The 24,621-nt window shown below is 41.5% G+C and overlaps 1 protein-coding gene across 5 annotated transcripts in view; it reads left to right on the top strand.

Moving 5' to 3' along the window:
• The window catches only part of prmt9 (protein arginine methyltransferase 9), a 78,342-nt gene that overhangs the window by 13,105 nt on the left and 40,616 nt on the right, over nt 1–24,621 (top strand). For 3 of the 5 annotated variants that reach the window (XM_059645218.1, XM_048528430.2, XM_048528438.2), the window contains 2 exons: nt 12,587–12,735; nt 19,713–19,949. In XM_059645218.1, coding sequence (XP_059501201.1) covers nt 12,716–12,735; nt 19,713–19,949 — 257 coding nt within the window. In that variant the 5' untranslated portion in view covers nt 12,587–12,715. Of the gene's footprint in view, nt 1–6,261; nt 6,277–6,378; nt 7,160–12,586; nt 12,736–19,712; nt 19,950–24,621 lie in introns of those variants that run through there. The other 2 variants (XM_048528420.2, XM_048528447.2) reach the window with 2 other exon arrangements.

The following is a 24,621-nucleotide window of genomic DNA, read 5'->3' as shown; positions in this document are numbered from 1 at the left end:
ATGTCTATAATACTTTTCAGCTGGAATCTTTCTTTCAGCTTTTTTTCTCTAGTTCCTTCTATCACAGTCTGACTTAGTTGAAATCTTGTTCGGATCCTCTGCATTTCCTGGTTTAACTCCTTGTAGGCCTCCTTTGCTTCTTGCCCTTCATATTTTAACCATTGTTATTGTTGTACTTGCTCCTGTAACAATTGCTTGGTGGAACATGCAGCCATTCTCCTAACGACACTTTAGATTTGAAAACAAGATAACAAATGACTTCTGTTTTTCATTTCAGGATTAATCGTCATAATTTATGATTTTTTTTCTTAGTTTGTTCATAGGGTATAGGGGGTGTCATTGACAAGTCCAGCATTTGTTGCATATCCATACTTACCTTTGATCAGAGTGGCTTGCTCAGTCCTATCAGAGGGCATTTGAGAGTCAACGACATTGCTGTGGGTCTGAAATCACATATAGACCAGATCAGATAAGAGTAGCAGATTTTCTTCCCCAAGGACATTTCAATCAAATAAGTTTTTATGACAAATGTTTCATGGTCATCATTAGATTATCTTTATTTTTATTAATTGAATTCAAACTTCACTATCTACCCTGGTGAAATTGGAACCTGTGTCCCCAGAACATAAGCCTGATCTTGGGTCTGCCAGTCTGGTGCCATTACCAATATGCCAGCACCTCCCGCACATTTAGTGTATGTCTGCTCTGTCTGATATACAAATGGATTTGAAGTCTTTTGCAGTACAGTTTTAAAAACATAATTAATGACTGATAACTTCAGGAATTAATCATATTTTAATGCACTGAATCTAATTTCATTTTTCTATTGTTTATAGACTGCACATTCACCAATGATTAACTGAACGGTAACAATTGTGTCCCACACTTGATAGTATATTTGGGCTGTAATTAATTTTTATCCATGCTTCTCCAGATGTGATCTTCACTGACAAAAGGCATTCATTTTCAATCGTTAGTTACTCTAAAGAGGGCAGAAGGATAAATCACCACATTGGTGTAGGATTGAAGTCACATGTATAGCAAAACATCTGATTAAATAGCCACTGCTAATATTTTGTAGATTTTGGACATCCCTATTTCCTTTATTCTTATCTTTACTTTTTATTATTGTTATTTAATCGTGTTTCATGGGAATGAAGAAATTAACGTCGCTAGCTTAATGCATTTTTGCTTCAAGTATGCAAAACAGTACTGCTATTATGTAGATACTAGGAACGGCCGATGTTGGAGAATCTGAGATAACAAGGTGTAGAGTTGGGTGAACACAGCAGGTCAAGGAGCATCAGAGGAGCAGGAAAGCTGACGTTTCGGGTCTAGACCCTTCTTCTGAAGAAGGCTTGGCCAGCTGTGTTCATCCAGCTCTACACCTTGTTACCTCCTTTATCCAACTTGCTTCACTTTTCCTAACAAGACTATTACGTGGTACTTTATTCTCAGAGTGAAGCTAAAAATCCCCAGTCACTCAAAAGCACCATATCTGTTATAAAACTGAAGAAGGGCCCCGACCCGAAACATCAGCTTTCCTGCTTCTCTGCTGCTTGGCCTGCTGTGTTCATTAAGCTCAACTCCTTGTTATCTGCTATTATGTATATTAATTTCTGGATTAATGGCCAACTTCATTACAATTAAAAATCTTCTGCTTTTATATCAAATATACATTTCTGGGCAAGACAGTTTTATATATATTTAGCTATTCTCCTATTACATTATTGACAGATTCTTGAGAAATTGAACCTGTTGAAAATTTAAGTAATTAATTACTGTGATATTCTTCAAGGTGTATGTACACAATCTTTTAAATGGTACGGTTTAAGTTCTGTTTGTTCCTCTCTCCTCTAACTGACAGAAATTACACATTGAAATACCATTGCTGCAATCTGAATTAAACTTAGTATTTTTAACTGTTTATAACTGTAATAAAGTATCAGCCATCAAACCAAAATAGACAAAAATACTCATTTATATCACAAAAATGTTTTTGGGTAGGAGTGAGTGACAATTCAGTGGCACAGGGCCTTGGAGTTTCACCTGCCTCAGAAAACTCAAGAGCTAAAAAAATTGGAGCTTTTCTTAGAGCTGCAGACATTCTGAGGTGGGGTTCCAAGCCAAGATTTCTGACTCAACGCTGCAAGCCATTCTCATTGAGTGAAACTGATCTACAAATTCTGAAGAATTTCAGCAATGAAGATAAACTGATTGAAAATGATTTTTATATCACTTTCTGACATTAGAGTACTAGGATCCCAGCTATTCACGATATATGTTAATGATTTAGATGAGGGAACTAAATGTAACATTTTAAAATTTGTAGATGACACAGCTAGAGGGAAAGCTGTGAGAAGGGTCCTTGGACTAGCTGAGTGAGTAGGCAAATGCATGTTAAGTGTAGTATAGTGAGGTTATTCACTTTGGTAGCAAAAATAAGAGGGCAGATTATTATTTGAATGGCTGTAAATTGAAAGATGGGAATGTTCAGTGAGAACTGGGCATCCTTATGTACCAGTCAAGTGTGCTGGTGCAGCAGGTAATAAAGAAGGCAAGCTATATTTTGGCCTTTGTAGTGAGGATTTGAGTAGAGGAACAAGGACATCTTGCTGTAATTATACAGGGCATTGGTGAGACTATAACTAGAATATTGTGTGCAGTTTTGGTCTCCATACCTAAGGAAAGATGCTTGTGCTATAAAGGGAGTTCAGCAAAGATTTATCACATTGATTCCTGGGATTGTAGGACAGACATATAAGGAAAGATTGAGTCAGGTAGGATCGTATTCACTGGAGTTTAAATGAATGAAATAAAAGTCTAACAAGACTAGATATGTTTGATGTCAGAAGAAGTTCTCGATGGTGGATAAGTCCAGAACCAAGGGCCCTTGTTTAAGGATAAGGGCTTTTAGGACTTAGGAGGGAAGGCAGGATTAGATTGTTGAGCTTGACGATAAGCCATGATCATCATGATTGGTGGTGCAGGTTCCAGAGGTTTGTCATACGTGCTTCTATGTTACCTGCTTTGGTAGTAAAAATCTAGCTTACTTCTTCGGCTTGGAAGGCAACGAGTAGGCTTGGTTTCGTGAGAAGGGGAAGAGTTTAATGCCCCACAGGTAGCTGAACAGAGAATCTCAATTTCAGTGGCAGAGAAGTTCATGAGTTTCTTGGATTTGTTGCTGGAAGACCTTCAGGGTAAAGAAAAGATGCCAGGCCAATGTCTTTTCAGACATAATGGGAACTGCAGATGCTGGAGAATCCAAGATAACAAAGTGTGAAGCTGGATGAACACAGCAGGCCAAGCAGCATCTCAGGAGCAGTGCTCCTGAGATGCTGCTTGGCCTGCTGTGTTCATCAAGCTTCACACAATGTCTTTTCAGGATGATTCTGGAATTATAGTTGACTTTGGCAGGACAGAATAAGGTTAGTTAGCCAAATTTGGTGTTGGATAGCAAAATTAGCTGTGTGACAAATATTGAAGACAGTAACCTTGGTTTGAAGGGAGTATATATCAGGAATTTTGTTGTCATTTTAAAAATATTTCAATAATGTGATACTACTTGCTATTTTATTTCTTGCTGACTACGTAACCTGGATAATTGGAATATAGGTGTCTTCACAATCTGCGCTTCAACCACCTGTGGTTTGTAGCTATATAAGTTGATGCTGGATTCTCTCCCCAGACTTCAATTGCCATAAAGAAGATATGTAATATTAGTCTAGTCAGATTGAAAACGAATTTCTAAGTCCTATTGTTTGGCAATGAAGAAGGATGAAATGCCCAACCATTGCACCTGGTAGCCTCTGCATTTTAAGTCCTAGAGATAATTTTGCTTTATTTTGTTGTGACTTCTTTTGTCCAGTTGAGTTCAAAAGGGGTATAAAGCATACATAAACAAGATGATTTATTTCATAACAAGGCATCCCAAAGCACTTTATAGCCAATTAAGTATGTTAGTGTTGCTACTGTTGTAAAGGAGGAAACATAATTGTCAACTTGTGTGCAGCAAACTCCTACAAGTCGGCATGTGATATGATCGGATAACAATTTGTGATGTTGATTGAGGGATAAATATGGGCCAGGAGGCTGTGGGTTACTGCCTGCTTTTTATTTTGAAATGGGAGGATGAGTTTGTTACTTCAGCTGAGAGGGCAGGTGGGGCCTGGTTTAATGTTTTTGTCTGAATGATGACGCTGAAGAAGTGCAACGCTGTCCAAGAACTGCATTGGAGTAACAGCCTTGATAGTTCAGGTGATGAAGTGTATCTTGAAGCTTCAACCTTCTGATCAATGGCAAGGATATTGCTGCCATGGCTAACAATCTGGCCTGCAACAGGCTTTTTATAGACTTATAACAATGTAGTGGACTGAGCTGAAACTACTTCTCAAATGTGCAAGTTGACATAGAGATGTTTCACATTTCTGAACTAAAGGAATCATCCTACTTTTGAAATCTTTGACTTCTAGAATCCTTAAATTTGAAGTAAGCTCATTGAGCTGTAATCTAATCCTGAAATTGAGTGAAATTTATAATTTGCCATAATTTCACTTAAACTTGATTCCTAGCATATAGGCTAAACAGTATGTTTTAACACAATAGTTATTTTGCAGGATGAGATCAAGGGACCTAGCACACAAATTTCATTTCCCTTGGACTGTCCCTCAAAACCTGTGATGATTTTGTTCCACTCCAGAGTTGCGGATCTTGAGGTGACTAAATGATCCAGTGCTGAACTAATGCGCCCAGCCTCTAGTGAAGAAGGCGGGAGGTGGGATATCCCTGTTTCTTGAATGGCCGTTCTGTTTTTTTTGTGCTTGGCCTCCACCTCCGTCTTTGGGAAATCCTGAAGATAGTTGGCACCTTTTGTAGATGATGCTTCTCCAGTTTGGGAGGTCTTAGGCAAGAGATTTTCATGAGGCAGTAGGGTATTTAATTTTTCAGGTGGGCTTTGAGGATGTACTCGGTGTTTTCTGTGCCCTCTTTGTAACTGCTTGCTATGAGCAGGCTCACCTACTAACCTCATCCCACCTCCTTGACCTGTCCGTCTTCCCTGGACTGACCTATCCCCTCCCTACCTCCCCACCTATACTCTCTCCATCTTCGGTCCGCCTCCCCCTCTCTCCCTATTTATTCCAGAACCCTCATCCCATCCCCCTCTCTGATGAAGGGTCTAGGCCCGAAACGTCAGCTTTTGTGCTCCTGAGATGCTGCTTGGCCTGCTGTGTTCATCCAGCCTCACATTTTATTATCTTGGATTCTCCAGCATCTGCAGTTCCCATTATCTCAGAATAGAGAGCTTGTTTTGAAACTCTTTTCAGGTATGCAGACAATGTAGTCAGCCCGTCACAGCTGACGATAACCAGTACCTTGATGCTGGGGTTGTTGTCCTTTTAGGGTTCACTGACATTGGAAAGCCTGTATGACCAGTGGATTTGCAGAATTTTGCAGAGGCATTGCGGGTGATATTTCTCCAGGGTTTTGAGATGTCTGCTTTACATTGCCCATCTTTCCTCATACGGGATGGCAGGTAACGTTCTTGCCCTGAATACAATGAATTTGTGCCAAGTCTGAGGTCCTTGTCATCAAACAATCTGTGTTCCTCAGATTGCCAAAGGCTGTACTGGTTATGACATGTATGGAGACTTGTCTGCCCATTCTAGGAACAAATCAAGTAGTTCCAATCTCCCACCCTTTCTCCTTAGTCCTGCAATTTTATTTTTTCAGCTACTTGTCCAACTTTCTTTTGAAAACTGCATTTTAATCTGCGTATATGCCACTTTTAGGATGTTCATTGTATTCCGGATCTTATCTACCCACTGCATAAAAAAATTTTCCTCATGCCACCACTGTTTGTTTTGCTAATCATGTTAACTCAATGAGTCCTGTTTTTCAACCTCTCTGACAATAGGGGCAGGTTTGCATTTCCTATGGAGGACAATCTAAATTATTCATTCAGTGCACATAACTAAAGCCCTTCGTTGAAGAACCATTTTTGCGAATCTTTTGGCACCCTCTCAAAAGCCTTCATGTTATTCTCAAAAGTTTACTTCCTGAATATGGAACACAGTACTGTACTTGAGGCCAAACTAGTGTTTTAGGAAGGTCTGTCAAAGCTTTCTTGCTTTTGTTCTCTATGCCTTTGTTTACAGATCCAGGATATGGTATATCTTAATCACCACGTTCACAACCCCTGCCCTGCCATCTTCAACAATTGTGCATATAAACCTTCTTTGTTTCTTTGTTCTTGTACCCTAGGGGTTCGCAAACAAGGTGTGCTTCCTGGTGGGTTTATGGAATACACTTTGGGGATTACGACTTCTGAAGCCACAGTCGTAGCCGTGGAGCTGAGAATAAGTCATGATAGCCTGAAGGCTACTTTAAATGTTTACTTTTTTTCTGTTCAGTTGGCATGTCTAATTCTCTTGAAGTCTGATTGCTACTATAATTACAACCTGTAAAAAAATGTACCTCGCATATTTCAGGGCCAGCCCCGAAGGTTTGAAAAAGGTGTTTTTAAAAAAAAAACCGTTTCTGGCATATATCCATATACTCGTGCGTGTGCACCGGTGCGCGCACGTACACTCTTCCCACCTTTTCCAATTCGGCGGCTCCTGTCCACAGCAACATTCAAGAACTGTTTAATCAATTAACTCGTCAATTAATAAATAGTACCCCATCATGACCCTCAATCCCTCTCCATCCCTGTGGTGTGCAATTTCATTGGTGCTATTTGTTGGAGAGTTCCTTTGTTCTGATGGGACAGCATTTGCTTTCTTTTTCCCTACTCCTTAATGTTAGTTTTTGTCTCCTGAAGCTAGTTACTTGCTAGTGTATAGTTAGGATTCTGACACATTAGCTACATTTTACTCTTGTAGCAGTTGATTACTTTTGAATTTAAGTAGTGAGTTATTTAACAATGGGTTAAACCCACCTGATAGCAGAAATCCACTTAGCATTGATTTAAAAACTGACACTTTACTCGTATGTGATTTGGAATCATTGCATAGAATAATGTGCCTGCATTTTCTTTGGGAGGAAGGTGATCGAAGAGAAGTGATCGAGGCTGCAATTTCCTGCCAAGAAGACCAAAATTCTGCCATTTCTTGAAATCTGAAAGTAAATCAGCTGGAGGGGGTTTGAGAGAACAGTTCTGGTGAGAGGGTATCACAACTGGAAATATTAACTCTGTTTCCCCCCTCAGTCCTATCTGCCCCAGTGAGTACACTCTGTTGTACCCTGTCCAGAGCTTTGACACCCTTTTAAAAAGTGTGCTGCCCAAAATTGGAAATAATTCACCAATTGGGGTCAAACTAATGTTTTATAGATATAAAGCGACTTTCTGGCTTTGTACTCTGCCTCTATTTATATAAGGAGGGATCCATATGTTTTACTAATTAAATTGTAGATCTGTCTTGCTATCATCAAAGATTTGTGCACAAGCACTTCAGGTCTCTCTGTTCTTCCACCTTTATGATTATAGGACAATAAATGTTGCAGTTACTCAGGCAAAATATTGCTTGTGCTGTGGAGCAGTATTATGTAAAATTAGGTCACCAAGCCAGTGACAACTCGCTTGATAAATTTGTTCAACCTTTCACATATGTTTTTGTAAGAAGAGTGAATTTTCTAGTTTTTTTTAAAAAATTTGTTCATGAGATGTGGACAGCACTGGGTGGACCAGTACTTATTGCCCATCCTTTCTTGCTATGAAGAAGGCAGTGGTGAGCCGCCTTTTCCAACTGCTGCACTTCTTGAGGTGTAGGTGCACCCATTGTGTTTTTAGTAAGGGAGTTCCAGGATTCTGAATCACAGACACTGAAATAATAGCATTGTAGTTCTAAATTGACATGATATATGGCCTGGAGGGGAAGTTATACATGGTGATGTTCCCATGTATCTACAGCCCATGTTCTCCTAGGTAGTAGAGTTCACAAGTTTGGAAGGTGCTGTTGGAGGATCCATGGTGAGTGGTGTATCTTGCAGATGGTACATACAGTTTCCACTGTCAGCAGTGGTGGGAGTGCATGTTGAAGGTACTAGATGGGATGTCAGTCAAGTGAGATGCTTTGTTCTGGGTTGTGGGGAACCTCTTGTGTGGTTAGAGTCTTATTAATCCAGATAAGTCGAGTGTGTCCATCACATTCCTGCCTTATATATCATGGACAAACGCTGGCAGAGACAAGAGGTGAATTACGTAAGGAAGTGTGACGTCTTGCACTTCGTGGCGGGGAATACAGGCATGGACCGTTTTCTAAACGGTGAGAAAATTCATAAAGCCAAAGTACAAAGGGATCTGGGAGTGCTCGTCCAGGATTCCCTAAAGGTTAACTTGCAGGTTGAGTCCATGATTAAGAAAGCGAATGTAATGTCATTTATCTCGAGGGTTGGAATATAAAAGCAGCGATGTGCTTCTGAGACTTTATAAAGCTCTAGTTAGGCCCCATTTAGAATACTGTGTCAAATTTTGGGGCCCCCCACCTCAGGAAGGACATACTGGCAGTGGAGCATGTCCAGTAGAGATACATGGATGATCTCTGGAATGGTAGGCCTGAGATACGATGAATGGCAGAGGATCCTGGGATTGTATTCGTTAGAGTTTAGAAGGATGAGGGGAGATCTAATAGAAACTTAAAAGATAATGTATTGCTTAGAAAGGGCGGACGCTGAGAAATTGTTTCCGTGAGGTGGGGAGACTAGGACGTGTGGGTACAGCCTTAGAATTAGAGGGGGTAAATTTAAAACGGAAATGAGGAGACATTTCTTCTGCCAGAGAATGGTGGGCCAGTGGAATTCATTGCCGTGGAGTGCAGTGGAGGCCGGGACGTTAAATGTCTTCAAGGCAGAGATTGAATTCTTGATCTCGCAAGGAATTAAGGGCTACGGGGAGAGTGCGGGTAGGTGAAGTTGAAGTGCCCATCAGCCGTGATTAAATGGCGGAGTGGACTCAATGGGCCGAATGGACTCAAAGGGCCGAATGGCCTTACTTCCACTCCTATGTCTTATGGTCTACTTGCTGTAGGATTTCTCGTCTATGACCTGCTGCCGTGCAGTCGTTAGCTTCTCTGCTGTGGGAGATGGTAATTGCCTGGCATTTGTGTGGTGCAAACATTGTTTGTTGCTTATCAGCCCGAGCCTGGATGTTGTTCTGGTCTTGGCTGTGGATTGTTTCAGCATGAATGGCGTTAATGTTGTGTGTCAGCAAACCTCCCCGCTTCTGACCTTTATCGAGGGAAAGCTATTGACGAAGCAACTGAAATGGTTGTTGATTGCATACTACCTAGAGGAGCACCTGCAAAGATCTCCTGAGACTGGGATGATTGATTGCCAGTAACCACCATTGTCTTTCTTTGTGTTAGGTCTGACTCTAACCTGCTGTGTTTTCTCCTGATTTTCTTCGACTCTAGTTTTGCTAAGGCTTCTTGATGCTACGCTTAGTTAAATGCCTTTAATATCAAGGGCAGTCATTCTTACCTCCACAACAAAAACAAAGTTGCAGGTCTGGCAGCGTCTGTAGGAAAAATCAAGAGTTAACGTTTTGGGCCCTAACTCTGTTTTTAGTTCCTGATTTACAGCATTCGCAGTTCTTTCGTTTTTCATTCTTAACTCAAGTTGAGTTTTGTTTAAGTTTGAGCCAAGGCTGTAATGAAGCAAAGACCCGAGTGGCCCTGAAAGAATCCAAACCAAGCACCAGTGAGCAGTTTATACCATTGCGAGCTTTACACATTGAAAACAACTTTTTTAGATTAGAAACAGGCTCTTTGGCCCAACAAGTCCACACTGCCCCTTGAAGCATCCCACCCCGACCCATTCTCCTCTCACCCACACACCCCTGAACACTATGGGCAATTTAGCACGGCCAATCCACCTAGCCTGCACATCTTTGGACTGTGGGAGGAAACTGGAGCACCTGGAGGAAACCCATGCAGACGCGGGGAGAATGTGCAAACTTGATGCAGACAGTCTATCAAGGCTGGAATCGAACCTGGGTCCCTGGCCCTGTGCGGTTGCAGTGCTAACCACTGAGCCACCGTGCCACCACTTCTATCACTTTGAGAGTATGGTGGTAACAGCTAGATTGGATTTTGCACAAGACATACTGGGCAATTTTTCATATTGTTGGCTAGATGCTAATTTTGTAGCTGTCCTGAAACAGTTCAGCTAGAGGCATGACTGATTCTGGAGCTCAAGTCTTTCATGAAGTTTGAGGTTTTCCAATATAACATGCACACCCTTTGAATACTGAAAGTGGATTTTGCTGTTGCACTTATTTTCTTCAATACTGTATGTGCAATATGCAATATACATATGCAGCTGGATAATTCAAGAAATTAAAATATTGGATTGGTAGTCGGGCTGTGCAATCCAGCTTTAATTAAGACAGGAATTATGATCCTAGCTGATGGTGTTACTGGACAAACCAAGCCCTAGAGTGAAACTGGACTAGTTGGATCATAAAATTTATTTTGTCATTTGTTATTGTGGTGATCAGTCGTTAATCATATTCACAAGGACCTGTCAGTATATTTTTAACAGTAAAATAAATGTTAATAACTGTCAAAAGAAAAACATGAACAAGTTACATCACACAGAGCTATTTGATACAGCCTTGTAACAAATTTAAATAGTCTTTTAACAAAGTTAGATTCAACCTTCCAATGCCACAAGAACCTTAGAGAGGCTTAAATAAACCCTCAGTGAAGCCTGACTGTTTTCTCCACTCTAAAATTTGTTCATGGCTATAATCTATTTCTTTGGCAAGGCTCTGTGCCTCAACTGGATGCTTATTTCTTCAGTTAATACCTGTTTGTGAGACCCTTAAACAAGCGGCTATTTCAGCTCCCATCCTACTTAACATGTGTTTTTAAACTCAAGTCCTGACCAAACTAGGATATCTTTCTGCCTGACACCTCAATAGCCTTCTGTTTCTAGAGATATTTTCTTCATGATTTCTAAGTCAGTCAGAGCATGTTTCCAGTCTAGATTTTTTGCAGACTGTTCATAAGAGCATCTCTGCAGTTAAGGATGTTTTCTGTCTGAACGGACCTACACACTGCCTGATTTATGCATTTTTCTGAACTTTTGTGTTAGTGGGTTCGTGCTAGGCAACTGAAGATTTCCTAACTCCTACTTGCTTTTCAAATGCACGAAGCTGTTTCTTTCCAGGAATGAAAGACATCTGTTAACTGCATGTAAACAAGATGGATTTCCAGGCACCCAAAACACTTGCGGACCAAATGTAAAATGAAACTAAAACCCTTTCTTTCCCTTCTTAATACAGACAATATAGAAATACAAATCAAATTTAAAGCTATTGTCATTCTTCCATTTTAGAACCAAAGTTCCCAAATAATAATAGCGTATTATCAATTTACATGACATAAAAATATTATTGTGGTCCACAGATTATTGAAGAAAATAAGACAACATTAGTTATTAATGTTATGTCTGGCATAAATCAGAAGATGAATGGCAGTTAGGAGTTTAATATTAGACTGGAGCAACTGTTCTTCACTGCAAAGTTTTTGTTAGCAAATGGTCCAGAAAAACAGCACTGTCTATAGGACATCTGTGACATGCGAACAGTATGACCAGCACGACCAGCATTGGAGCACCTAAACCACAGATTGAACAATTGTTAATGAGTGTAATCTGGAAACGTGAATAAGGATATGAAATTGAAAATCACATCAGCTGCAGGAAGTAATAGAGGAGAACTGGCAGAATCATGAGAGATAAAAGCTTAAAACATTTCTAGAATTGACTAAGTTTTTTTTTGTTTAAAAATTACAATAATTAAAATCTGAAAGGAGACTACAGCCTTGTACAAGTTCATTTTCAATGCCAGCTAGGTTTTTGGTTTCTGCAATTATGATTAATTGCACCATCAAAAGGATGCTTACTGTAGAATGAACACACTGTTCTGGTGAATTGAGTCAGTATCCATGAGTAACTCAAACTGCTTGTTTCCAACTGTTCAGTGTATCTAAATGGTGAGACAGATGGCCTGATGCAGCTTTTGTGAACCTTTTGCCATCGATTAACTTTCAGATTTCTATTTTAACTTTGCATGCGAGGGTATTGCATGTTGCTTTCTGATTTTTGCATAAGTAACCAAGTGCTATAAGCCTTAGCATTAATTATTGCAACAAAATCCAACCTATTATGGCATTGATTTTGGAACAAAGTATATTTCTGTTCACCTGGAATAGAGCTTGATAATTTCACTTATTGTAGATAATTTCAATTCTGGACAAGAGACAGTATAAGATGGAATCGCCTATAGGTGATGCCATATGTAAAACATGGGAATTGTTTGATTGTAAAACACCAAAGGTCAACATGCCTTCGATTATGTTGATATGTCATCTGGATTTTGCCACATTGAACACAATAAAAAGGGATTCAGCATCTGTTCTGGACGTTAATGTACTTTCCAAGTTATGGATAATTTGATAACTGATCACAAAAGGACCAATTATGAAGCCTCCTGTCTAATCTGGCTAATTGCATTGGCTTTGCTTTAATGTCTTTTAGTTATAAATGTATTTTACATTAGTTGTCTTTATTATTGAAACCCTAGGAATCGTTCCAACACACTCTCTTTAAATGGGCAGAAGAACTTGATTCTTTAAGTCGGATTCAGGATATATTTGACTGCTATGAACAGGCCTTGGAGCTGTACCCAAGCAGTGAAGAAATATGGAACAGTATGGGAGAACATTTATTTAGGTTTGTGATATCATTTTCCAATTGTATTTGAATATCTGTTATATTAAATCGTTAAATAAGTGTTTATACAAACAATATTATATATCTCCTTAACAGCTTCTATTGTGACTTTCTGTCCTCCTCAACACCCACAATATCACAAATAATTTAGTGAACTTGAGCTAAGTATTGGTAAATTTAATCATTATTATTGCCAATACAGTGTAGCCCTATTCTGCGTTTGTCTAAGATTCACATGTGTCAAGTTTTTTTCTTTAAGAAAAGTCTTATTTTATGGTTCTACGGATGATAATTGACCACCAGTATGTTGCCCGTCATTACAATTTTCTTTGTTGCTCAGAATCACAGCTCAATCTGACCCCTTTCCACAGCCAATGCTGTTACTATGTGGCTGTTTTTAACGTCTGTTGTAAGATGGTGTTCAAAAGGACTGAATTTTTTTAAAAAGTAACTAAAACATAGTACTGTAATATCTATTTTAATTGTATCTCTCCAACATTTACCTTAACTTTGATCATCCAGCTTAGCACAGATCAATAATTGAACATTTGGCTATGTCTTGAATCACTTATTGGACAGTTGAATGACTGACTCATAAGAGGAATTTGCTGAATAGAAGCAGAACTATGATGCAAGTAAAGCATATCCAGTTTCTAAACTCAATTTGCTGTTACTATTTGCAGCCCCTACCCCTCACCCCACTTGACATCAGTTAATACAGCATAACTAGGATTGAATTTTTCTCTCTTTTTTTTAGTCTGTAATACTGAACTTCACTTATGAAAGGCAGCTTTTCCAAATAGAATCAAGAAATCACTGCACTGAAGGAAGTCCTCCATCGTATTGATGTTGTGACAATATTGGATCTGTATCTCAAACAATTTGCCCTTGCTTTAACAATGTTTTTTAGTTTTGATTATCCAGGACCTATTCCTAGATAAGTGTAAAAGATTTTATTGTACAATGAAAAGGTGGGGAGGTCTCTTGGGCCCAGGCCCACTCTGAGGGAGAGCCAAAGCCAATGTTTAACCTTCAATCAATATCTCTGAAACCAGTTATGATCAATATACCATTGATGTTTGTGAGCCCTTCCCCTTATTGACATCTTGAGGCACATTGTGATATTGTATTTGAGAATGACAAAATATGTTTACATTTAGTTTTATCTCTGTGATTTTTCAATACCAAAAGGTATTTCAGAGATAGTAATAATGCAGATATATTCTCATTTATTATCGCTCTTCTCCCTTCAGAAATGAAATAAATCAATCATTTTTTTTAAACAGAAAATGTTAAAGGTACATGTTGCTCAACTCTCAACATGATTTTTTTTTTTCAAATTTCCCATCTGGAGGAATGCAGAAGGGTATTACCCAAAACATTGATTTCTCCTTTCCTGCAGATGCTGCTTGGTTTGTTGTGGTCTTCCAACCTCCTGTTTGTCATTTGCTGTACCTTGTCCTCCAGGAGCTCCAGGTTCCTATTAGCAAAGCTGCGTATCAGTTTTCACTTTGTTAGGCATGTTGCGGTAAATAACAGGAACTGTGCGGGGCAGCTCTGGACAACAATGCTTGAATTTGGTCTACAACTGGCACTAGTGCTAGGGATCCAAGGCGGTACTGACAATAGCAAGTCCTTTCGCTTGTGGTAAGTGGGAGAATGGGACAAACATTGCAGCGTAGGGACATGGTGCAAAGGTAACAAGGCAAGTTTGGATTGGTAGTGTGAGAAATCTATAGGGGCTGAACAGAGAAACTCTTGCGGAAACTCGCTGAAATGCAGACATAGCTGATTACTGGTAAAATTGAGACTGAGATCCTCCTAACTTGCCTCGGACATGCCTCCAGTTTTAAGATAAAATGTGAGGCTGGATGAACACAGCAGGCCAAGCAGCATCTCAGGAGCACAAAAGCTGACGTTTCTGGCCTAGACCCTTCATCAGAGAGGGGGATGGGGAGAGGGAACTGGAATAAATAGAGAGAGGGAGGCGGACCGAAGGTGGAGAGAGTATAGGTGGGGAGGTAGGGAGGGGATAGGTCAGTCCAGGGAAGATAGACAGGTCAAGGAGGTGGGATGAGGTTAGTAGGTAGATGGGGGTGCGGCTTGGGGTGGGAGGAAGGGATGGGTGAGGGGAAGAACCGGTTAGGGAGGCAGAGACAGGTTGGACTGGTTTTGGGATGCAGTGGGTGGAGGGGAAGAGCTGGGCTGGTTGTGTGGTGCAGTGGGGGGAGGGGATGAACTGGGCTGGTTTAGGGATGCAGTAGGGGAAGGGGCGATTTTGAAACTGGTGAAGTCCACATTGATACTATTAGGCTGCAGGGTTCCCAGGCGGAATATGAGTTGCTGTTCCTGCAACCTTCAGGTGGCATCATTGTGGCAGTGCAGGAGGCCCATGATGGACATGTCATCTAGAGAATGGGAGGGTGAAGGGTCTATACCCGAAACGTCAGCTTTTGTGCTCCTGAGATGCTGCTTGGCCTGCTGTGTTCATCCAGCCTCACATTTTATCTTGGAATTCTCCAGCATCTGCAGTTCCCATTATCTCCAGTTTTAAGAGGCAGGTTTTGGGCAAGGATGACTGAAGTAGACTTGGGAAGTGACTCTATTGTGAACACACATTAAAGCCTGTTGAGTGTTCTCGCTGCATCTTTGCAAACCTGTCTTATTAACTACTACTGTGGTACCCTCTCATCTGATTTTAGCCCCATTCTTCTGTTGACTGTATGCAAACTAACTTGCCACTGCCAGATAGCTGGCAAAGGCCGTTGAGTGTCCAGCAACTGTTAGCCTGATGCTGTCTTGCACAGTTCCTGACATGAAGGCAAAGGAAAAATTAGCCCATTATTTTGCGAGCAGAGACCTCGAGGTCCCAACGGACCCTCTGGTACAGAGGCAACAAGAAGAGAAATTGCTGGAAAAGCTCAACAGGTCTGGCAGTAGAGTGAAATTAGTTAATTTTTCAGGTTAAGTGACCCTTCCTTAGAACTGATACAAAGGAAAGATGTCCCTTTCCCCCAGCAGCAGAGAGAGTCACGACACCAGACTCTGCCAACCTGGTCCGAGGTTTCAACTACATCAGTGCAGCCTCCACAGTCTGGAGAAATGTTCAGTAATATAAGAAGAAGGTGAATTTCTCCATTCCATCAGCTAAGTGCCACCATCTTCTCTCCAATACCTCACATTCACTTTGTCTTTGATAGAGCATCAATTTCCCACTCAACCTTATGCTGTATCACACTCACTATTGCCTGCAATATTTTCTCTCATTTGTTGTCAACTACACCAAGCCTTGGCTGTCCTACATTTGGCTCGTCACCCCTTAGCGAAGAGGATCCTGAGTCTGGCTGCCTCAACTGGCTGATTGATCATGTCCAAACTTCTGGACTAATGCCAGGGGCTGCCCTAAATTTATTTTGCCAGGACCCCTGACTGAAGGCTATCTATCTTGCCTTGACTGAGTATTGCTGACAAGCATGACAAGCTTTCTAGCTACATTAAACACTAAAGCAGTGCAGCACTACTGTGAGCCGGGCAGCTCAGCTGAAGGTAGAGGGTCAGGAAGGGCAAAGCAAGGCACAGATGCTGTGAGCATCCAGGTAGGCTTAAAGTGAGTGAGTGGTCGGGGAGCAAGCGGGCAGCCCTGAGATGCAACATAGTCCTGATGACAAGCTGGATGTAAAGTGCAGAGTGGCCTTGTGGTAGCGATACAATGATAACTGCTGTTGTAGTCTGAAATGCAGCGTTGAAGTGCCAGAAGCATTTGGTAAATGAATTGTATGTATGTGATGAGTGTTCTCTGATGTTTGTGGCTGGTGCCCATGAATTCATTCAGATGTTAGTGCCTGGTATCCAGTGTGAAGGTCATTTTAGAGTAAGCAGTGATGTACCCTTTTTGATTTCTATGTTGAGAACTCCTGGGTGTTTGCTTTTTGTGGATAGAAGGCTGCATTTCATGAGACGAAATCTGGAGCCACTGAGATCATTAACTAACAATATTCTGATTATTTGGCAAATTGCTGCTTCCCAATGAGAATCTCATCTCATCAACCTCGTTATCTTGAAGTTAGTTAAAAGATGCAGCCAGTTGTTCTTGATGACGAGGTAGGCCTTGTTTGGCTTCCTGCATAATTCTGCCATTGTCCATATCATTTAGATCATCCAGGTTTTCATTGCTGAAGTTAAAGAAGATAAAGACCACCATTACTTATGTGAGGGAAATTAGGGATAGGAAATAAGTACTGTATGAAAGAATTAAATCAGAATTATGAGGCCGGTCAGTTTCTGATTTGTGGTGACCCTCAGGGTGTTGATGGTGGGAGAGTCTGATGGTAGTGCTGTTGAACATTGGGGCAGGCAATTAGATGGTCTCTTGTTGGATATGGTGATTGCCTGACAGTTTTTTGTGTACAAATAATTTTTATTTATCAGCCCAATCTCGGTGTTGTCCATGCTTTGCTACATCAGTCCACAGACTGCTTCATTTTGATGAATTGCAAATGAATCTGAACACTGCAGTCGTCAACAAGCATCCTACCTGTGACTTTATTATTCAGCAAAGGTCATTTTGATGGTGCAGCTGAAGATGGATGGGTCTAAGACACTATCCTGAGGAACTACTGCAGCAGTAACAAAAAGTTGGGAAAATAGGTGAAGTGGCATCAGTGGAGAGAAGCAGGGTTAATATTTCAGGTCATTAGAACTGATAGAACTTTTATGGGAACAAGTTCTTTTAACCTGAAATACCGAAGTGATTAGTCGTGAACAATCAGACCTCTTCTGCTAACTATGACTCCAACTTGGTTTTTGACCTACATCTTCAACTTATCCCAGTAATAAAAAATGAGCTTGACAAATTGATTTATACCATTTTTTTCACTTTGAGTATTCCCACTTGTGCATTCAACTGTCTAAAGCAAATATTCTCTCAAGATTCTGGACCATTAGCTTGATTTATATGTAATAGTTTTGCTATTGTTCATAAGAATTCAAAGCTGATTCCAATAAATTGTTTGTTACAGGGCCGCTTTATTAGTCACATTAGTTTTCACGGCTATGTGAGACGGGCGTCAGACCATTCACCCACTTTCATGATAACGCAGAGCTGAACATCTGGTGAACAGAACTTCACCCTACTGCAACAGATGTTCAAAGTTAATAGTCTTGGCAGCTTTGACAAGCATGTCTTGGTTTTCCAGCCAATTTGTACAGGGCCTGTTCACGACCAAACCATAACATGTGAAATTCCATTTGAATCACTAAGTAAATACAAGATAGGATGCGTATTATTATACAAAGTGTTCTTGTGGCACAGTGGTACCTACCTTTGGGCCAGAAGGTCTAATTTCAAGTTCGCTTGCCCCAGACATGGAGTTATACAGCATAGAAACAGATGCTCTGATCCAACTTGTCCACACAGAACAGATATCCTAAACTGATCAAGTCCTATGTGACAACATTTGGCCCATATCCCTCTTAAACCCCTCCTAGTCATGTATTCTTCCAGATGCCTTGTAAATATTATAGTTGTAACTGTCTGCACCACCACCTCTAGCAGTTTGTTCCATACAGACACCATCCTCTGTGAGAAAATATTGTCCCCCGGTCGCTTTTAAATCTTTCCCTTCTGCTCATGAGTCAACACATAATGGAACAGGTTGATCTGGACAATATCCAGGCTTGGGCAAGCAGCAAGTAATATTTACCTCTTACAAATGCCAGGCAATGACTATCTTCGATAAAAGACAATCTAATCATTGCCCCATGACATTCAGTGGCATTACCGCCACTGAATCCTTCACTGTCAACATCCATGCGGTTACCAATGACCAGAACCTCATATGGTCTCACCATGTGAGTACAGTTTCTTTAAAAGCAGTACTTATACTCTGAATACTACAGTGAGTCGCTGTCCTTCTGACTGACCCAAGCCTGCCCACCATCTAAAATCAGGAATGAGATAGAATACCCCCACTTTCCTGGATGGGTACAGCTCCAACAGCACTCGAAGCTTCTTCATACAGGACAAAGCAGAATTCATGATAGGCACTACATCCACAAGCATCCACTGCTGAAGTTCATTAGCAGCAGTGTGTACTATTTACAAGATGCACTTCAGAAACTCGTTAAAGCTACTTAGAGGCACCTTCCAAACCCGTGACTGTCTGCACCTTGCAGGGGCAGCAGATACACGCGAACACCACTTGCAAGGTTCTTTCCAAGCTGCTCACTACCTGACTTGGAAATATATCGCTGTTGCTTCATTGTCACTGGGTCAAAATCCTGGAATTCCCACTTTCATGGCATTGTGGGTCAACCCTCAGAAGATGAACGATACTGGTTCAAGAAGGCAGCTCATCACCACTTTCTCAAGGGCAACAAGGGGACAGGCAGTAAAGACTAGCCAAGCTGCAATGCCCACATCCTATGAGTAAATTTAAAAAGTTTAAATTATCTACGTATATTGCACAGGAAATGGATAAACTGCTGCCACAAAAGGGCAGTCAAATTGAAGAAACCAAAGAACTGCAGATGCTTGAAATCTGAAACAAAAACAGAAATTGCTGGAGAAACTCAGCAGGTCTGGCAGCATCTGTGGCGAGAAAGTGGAGTTAATGTTTCAGGCCCAGTGACCTATCTTCTGGATTCAATTACTGGACCCAAATGTTGATTTCTTTTCTGTCCACGGGCTGCTAGACCAGCTGAATTTCTCCTGTACTTTTTGTTTTCATTTAAGCAATCAAACTGAAGTTGATGTTTTTTGTTTTGTTTGAAATGAAATTGTTACAGTAATCAACAAAACAACTGACCTTTCTAAACTACTTAAACTATTGTTAGTTGATCCTTTATGTGTATAATAGCTAAAGGATTCATTATTTTCTTCTGAAAAATATGTTCTCAAATTTAACAACATCTAATTTTGAAATTCATTATATCCAACAATTAAAATTAATTCTGGGCTCTCTTTACTGTGTGTGCAGCATGGGGTTCCGAGATGAAGCAGCTGGCTATTTCCACAAGGCTGTTAAGCTCAATCCTGACTATACTGAGGCGAGAGAAAATTTTTATCGTGTTGCCAACTGGCTAGTGGAGCGCTGGCATTTTTTAATGCTAAATGATCAGAAGAGGAATGTTGCCTATCAGAGAGCAATCCAAAAAGCAGTGCAATCAGGTTGCATGTCTGTTTTGGACATTGGAACGGGAACTGGTATCCTCAGGTCTGTACAATTTCCATTTCATATGGATTGTTGTGAATGTCGTATGCATGTTTATACAATTGATGTGTGTTTCTGTATGCATATTATAAACATGGATTTGGAGAGGCAAAGTTAAAAAAGGAAGAAATAAAAGATGGGAAATACAAGTGCAAGTAAGAGAAGACAGGTGACAGTGGGCTGAAGGAAGACAAGAGGTGATCAACCTATGTTGGGAGCAACTGCTAAAATTGACTTGCAAATGACTGGCCATGAGCATATAATCATCCAGCACAAAAGAAATCATTGAATCTGCAGCGATCATTCTGCATCAGTTCCGCTTTTCAGCACTTGCTCCAAAGCCTAAAATATCATGACGTTTCAAGTGCTCATCCACATACTTTTTTATGGGCTCTGAGGTGTCTCGCCCTTACTTCATTCCCAGGCATTCCAGATTCATACCACCCTCAGGTGAAAACATCTTTCTTTGAATTCCCTATGAACCTCCTGGCTTTCTCCTTAAAATAATGTCCCCTTGTTATTTGATCCTTCAACTAAGAACAGCTGTTTCTGTCCACTTTATCCATGCCCTTCACAATCTTGTACATCTCAATCAGTGGCCCTTCAGCCTTGCCTGCTGAAAGAAAACTACTTGAGTCTACCCAGTCTCTCTCCATAGGTCAAGTGCTATAACCTAGGCAATGTCCTGGTGAATCTCCTCTGCAGCCCCTCTTTTTATAGTCTTGCAACCTTTAAGTATGCTCCAAATGTGGCTTAATCAAAATCCAACACAACCTCCCTACTGTTATAATCTATGCCATGACTGATAAAGGCAAGTCTCTGGTCTGTTGCCTCAACCATTCTGCTAATCTGTCCTCCACCTTCAGGGATCTATGCACAAGCGCCCCAAGATCCTTCTTTTATTTATGATCTTCCTAGTGCCCTGTCATACATTGAGTACTTTTTTGCTTCTTCCAAAGTGCATCACCTCACAGTTTGCAAGGTTAAATTCTGCCTGCCATTTGTCTGCCCATCTGACCAACTCATCTACATCCACTTATAAGACCAGATGAAACAGGAACAGGAATAAGCTGTTTGACCCCTGCAGCTGCTATGTCAATCAATAGCATCATGGCTGATGTGAAACCCACTTTCCTGCCCATTCCCCAAAGCCCTTGATTCCCTTGTTGATCAAGAATCTATCTCTGTCCGTGAGATTTGTCCACAGCTCCTGGTGGCATCGAGTTCCAAAGACTAATAACGCTCTGAAATGAAAAATTTCTCCTCATCTAAATCTTAAATTGGGGGTGAGGGAGGTGGTGTGGGGGCAAGTGTAGCACTTCCTGTGGTTGCAGGGGAAAGTGCTGGGTGTGGTGGGGTTGGAGGGGAGTGTGGAGCGGACAAGGGAGTCGTGGAGAGAGCGCTTTCTCCCGAAGGCAGACAAGGGTTGGGTGGGGAAAATGTCTTTAGTGGTGGGGTTGGATTGTAGATGACGGACGTGTCAGAGGATGATGTGTTGTATCTGAAAGTTGGTAGGGTGGTATGTGAGGACTAGGGGGATTCACTTTGGTGTCATTGCGAGCCGGGGTGTGAGGGATGTGTTGTGGAAAATGCGGAAGACACGTTCGAGGGCGTTCTCGATCACTGCGGGGCGGGGAGCGGGGTGGTGAATTGCAGCCCTTGTACGAGGACATTTGGGATGTGCGGGAGTGGAATGCCTCATCCTGGGAGCAGATGCAGCGGAGGCGAAGGACTTGGGAATAGGGGATGGAATTTTTGTGGGATGGTGGGTGGGAGGAGGTGTATTCCAGGTTGCTGTGGGAGTCGGTGGGCTTGAAATTGACATCAGTTTCAAGGTGTTGCCCGAGATGGAGACAGAATGGTCCAGGAAGGTAAGGGATGTGTTGGAGATGGTCCAGGTGAACTTGAGGTTGGGGTGGAAGCTGTTGGTGAAATGGATGAACTGTTCGAGCTCCTCTTGGGAGTATGAGGTGGCACCGATACAGTCATCAATGTAACGGAGGAAGAAATGGGGTTTTGGGCCAGTGTAGGTGCGAAACAGACTGTTCCACATAACCTATAAAGAGGCAGGCATAGCTTTGGCCCATGCGGGTTGTGGTCAAGAACGCCCTGGCCCATGTCTTCCTCATTTCCCGCACCTCATCCCTCACACCCCACCCTCGCAATAACCACTAAAAGAGAATCTCCCTAGTCCCCTCATATCACCCTACCAACTTCCGGATATAATGCATCATCCTCTGACACTTGCGCCATCTACAATCCGCCCCCACCACTGAAGACATTTTTCTCATCCAACCCTTGTCTGCCTTCTGGAGAAACCACTCTCTCCGCGACTCCCTTGTCCGCTCCACACTCCCCTCCAACTCCACCACACCCACACTTTTCCGTGCAACCGCAGGAAGTGCTATACCTGCTCCTACACTACCTCCCTCACCCCATCCCAGGCCCCAAGATGACTTTCCACATCAAGCAGATGTTCACCTGCACATCTGCCAATGTGGTATATTGCATCCGCTGTATACAGTGTGGCCTCCTCTACATCGGGGAAACCAAACAGAGGCTTGGGGACTGCTTTGCAGAACACCTATGCTCGGTCGCAGTAAACAACTGTGCCTCCCAGTCGCGAACCATTTCAACTCCCCTTTCCATTCCTTAGAGACATGTCCGTCCTGGGCCTCCTGCAGTGCGTAATGATGCCACCTGTAGGTTGCAGGAACAGCAACTCATATTCTGCTTGGGAACTCTGCAGCCCAATGGTATCAATGTGGATTTTACCAGCTTCAGAATCTCCCGTCCCCCCCATTGCATCCCAAAACAAGCCTTGCTCGTCCCCACCTGCCTAACCTGTTCTTCCTCTTATCTATCCCCTCCTCCCACCTAAAGCCACACCTCCATTTCCTACCTACTAACCTCATCCTGCCCCTTGAACTATCTCCTCCCTACCTCCCCACCCATACTCTCCTCTCTACCTATCTTCTCTATCCATCTTCAGTCCACCTCCCCCTCTCTCCCTATTTATTTCAGAATCCTCTCCCCATCCCTGTTTTCTGATGAAGGCCCGAAACGTCAGCTTTTGTGCCCCTAAGATGCTGCTTGGCCTGCTGTGTTCATCCAGCCCCACACTTTATCTTGTACAAATGCAGTAAGGTTTTTGAGATCTTATATTCTGACCCCCTTGAAATAAGGCCCAACATTCCATTACCTTCCTGATTCATGTGCTGCAATTGTGTGCTGGATTTTTGTGGTTTGCCCACAAGTCCCTTTGTATTTCAACTTTCTGTAGTTTTTCTCCATTTAAACTTTGTTGTTTTGGTCCAAAACACACAACTTTGCATATTCCCACATTATACATCATTTGCCAATTTTTGCCCACTTAACCTACTGATATCTCTGTATTCCTCTTGCAGCCTGTCTTTCCATCAATTTTTGTATTGTCTACAGATCTGGCTGCAGTACATTTGTGTGCTTTTTCCACGTCATTAATATTATAGTAACCAGTTGCACACTCTGGTCACAGGCCACTAACCTGAAGAGAAGCTTCTTATAACCATTGCTATTTCCTGCCCATGAGCCAATTTTCTATCCATGCCCATATACTACCTCCAATTCCGTGGGCTTTTATCCCACAACTTAACCTTTTGTGAGGTACCTTGTTGAATGACTTCTGGAAGTCCAATTAATACACATCTATTAGTTTCCTTCTATCCAGTCTGATTGAAACTTCCTTGATAAACTCAAATACGTTAGTCAGTTGTGGTTTCCTTTCATGAAGCCATGCTGACTCTGCTTGATTAGATTGAATATTTGGAAAATCAGAGGACCATAGGGCTGCTGCCAAATGAAAAACAAATGGTGATAGCTTAATCTGATGGCCACCAGGCCTCAAGCAAGGGATGAAGTTGAGAAGGAGCATCCTTCGTGGTAACCTCAGTTGGTGTGCAAATTAAACTGACGTTGTAAGTTTTAGTCTGAATTGCAAACCAGCTGTTCAGACAACAGCCAGAATTGTTAGAATTTTTTTGAAAATGTGATCAAGTGTGTGGATGAGGGAAGTTCAATTGATGTGGTTTATATGGATTCTTAATAATTGATTCCAATACTTTTCTAGCAATAGATATTAGACTGGTCAGCCAGTAGTTACCTACTTTTTGCCTTTCCTCCTTTTTGCATGAGGATGTATTCTAAGAAGCCTAAGGTCATCTTCCTCATTATTAACCACCCGACCAATCTTATGTAACCCAGTTCATAAAATGATTTCAAGTTAGAGATAATACGAAAGAATCCAAAGTTGGAGTTATTAATTGTGTCACTTGAGTTTGCATCAGTTGAATAGTACTGGATAGTAATTTAAACATTCATTAAATAACTAGTGTCCAATGGTGTACCACAAAATCAGTTGTTATTGTTTGTTAAATACATCAATGTTTTGGATGAAAAATATGGGGGAAATGTTAAACAAATTTGCCGATGACACCACAATTGGTAAAGTGCTTATTAGCAAAGTAGATTTGGTTGTAGGCTACAGGAAGATACGGATGGGTTGTTCAGAAGGACAAACCAGTGGCAGATAGCACTTAATCCTGATAAGTGTGAGGTGCTGAGGGAGCATTTAATGAAAGGCAGGACCCTGGGTAGCTTAGAGGAACAGTGGGATCTTGGGTGATTATTCACAGAT

Source organism: Stegostoma tigrinum, chromosome 1, assembly GCF_030684315.1.
Source record: "Stegostoma tigrinum isolate sSteTig4 chromosome 1, sSteTig4.hap1, whole genome shotgun sequence".
Lineage (NCBI taxonomy): Eukaryota > Metazoa > Chordata > Chondrichthyes > Orectolobiformes > Stegostomatidae > Stegostoma > Stegostoma tigrinum.
Note: the sequence above shows the minus strand (reverse complement) of the source record. Positions and strands in the feature narration are given on the sequence as shown.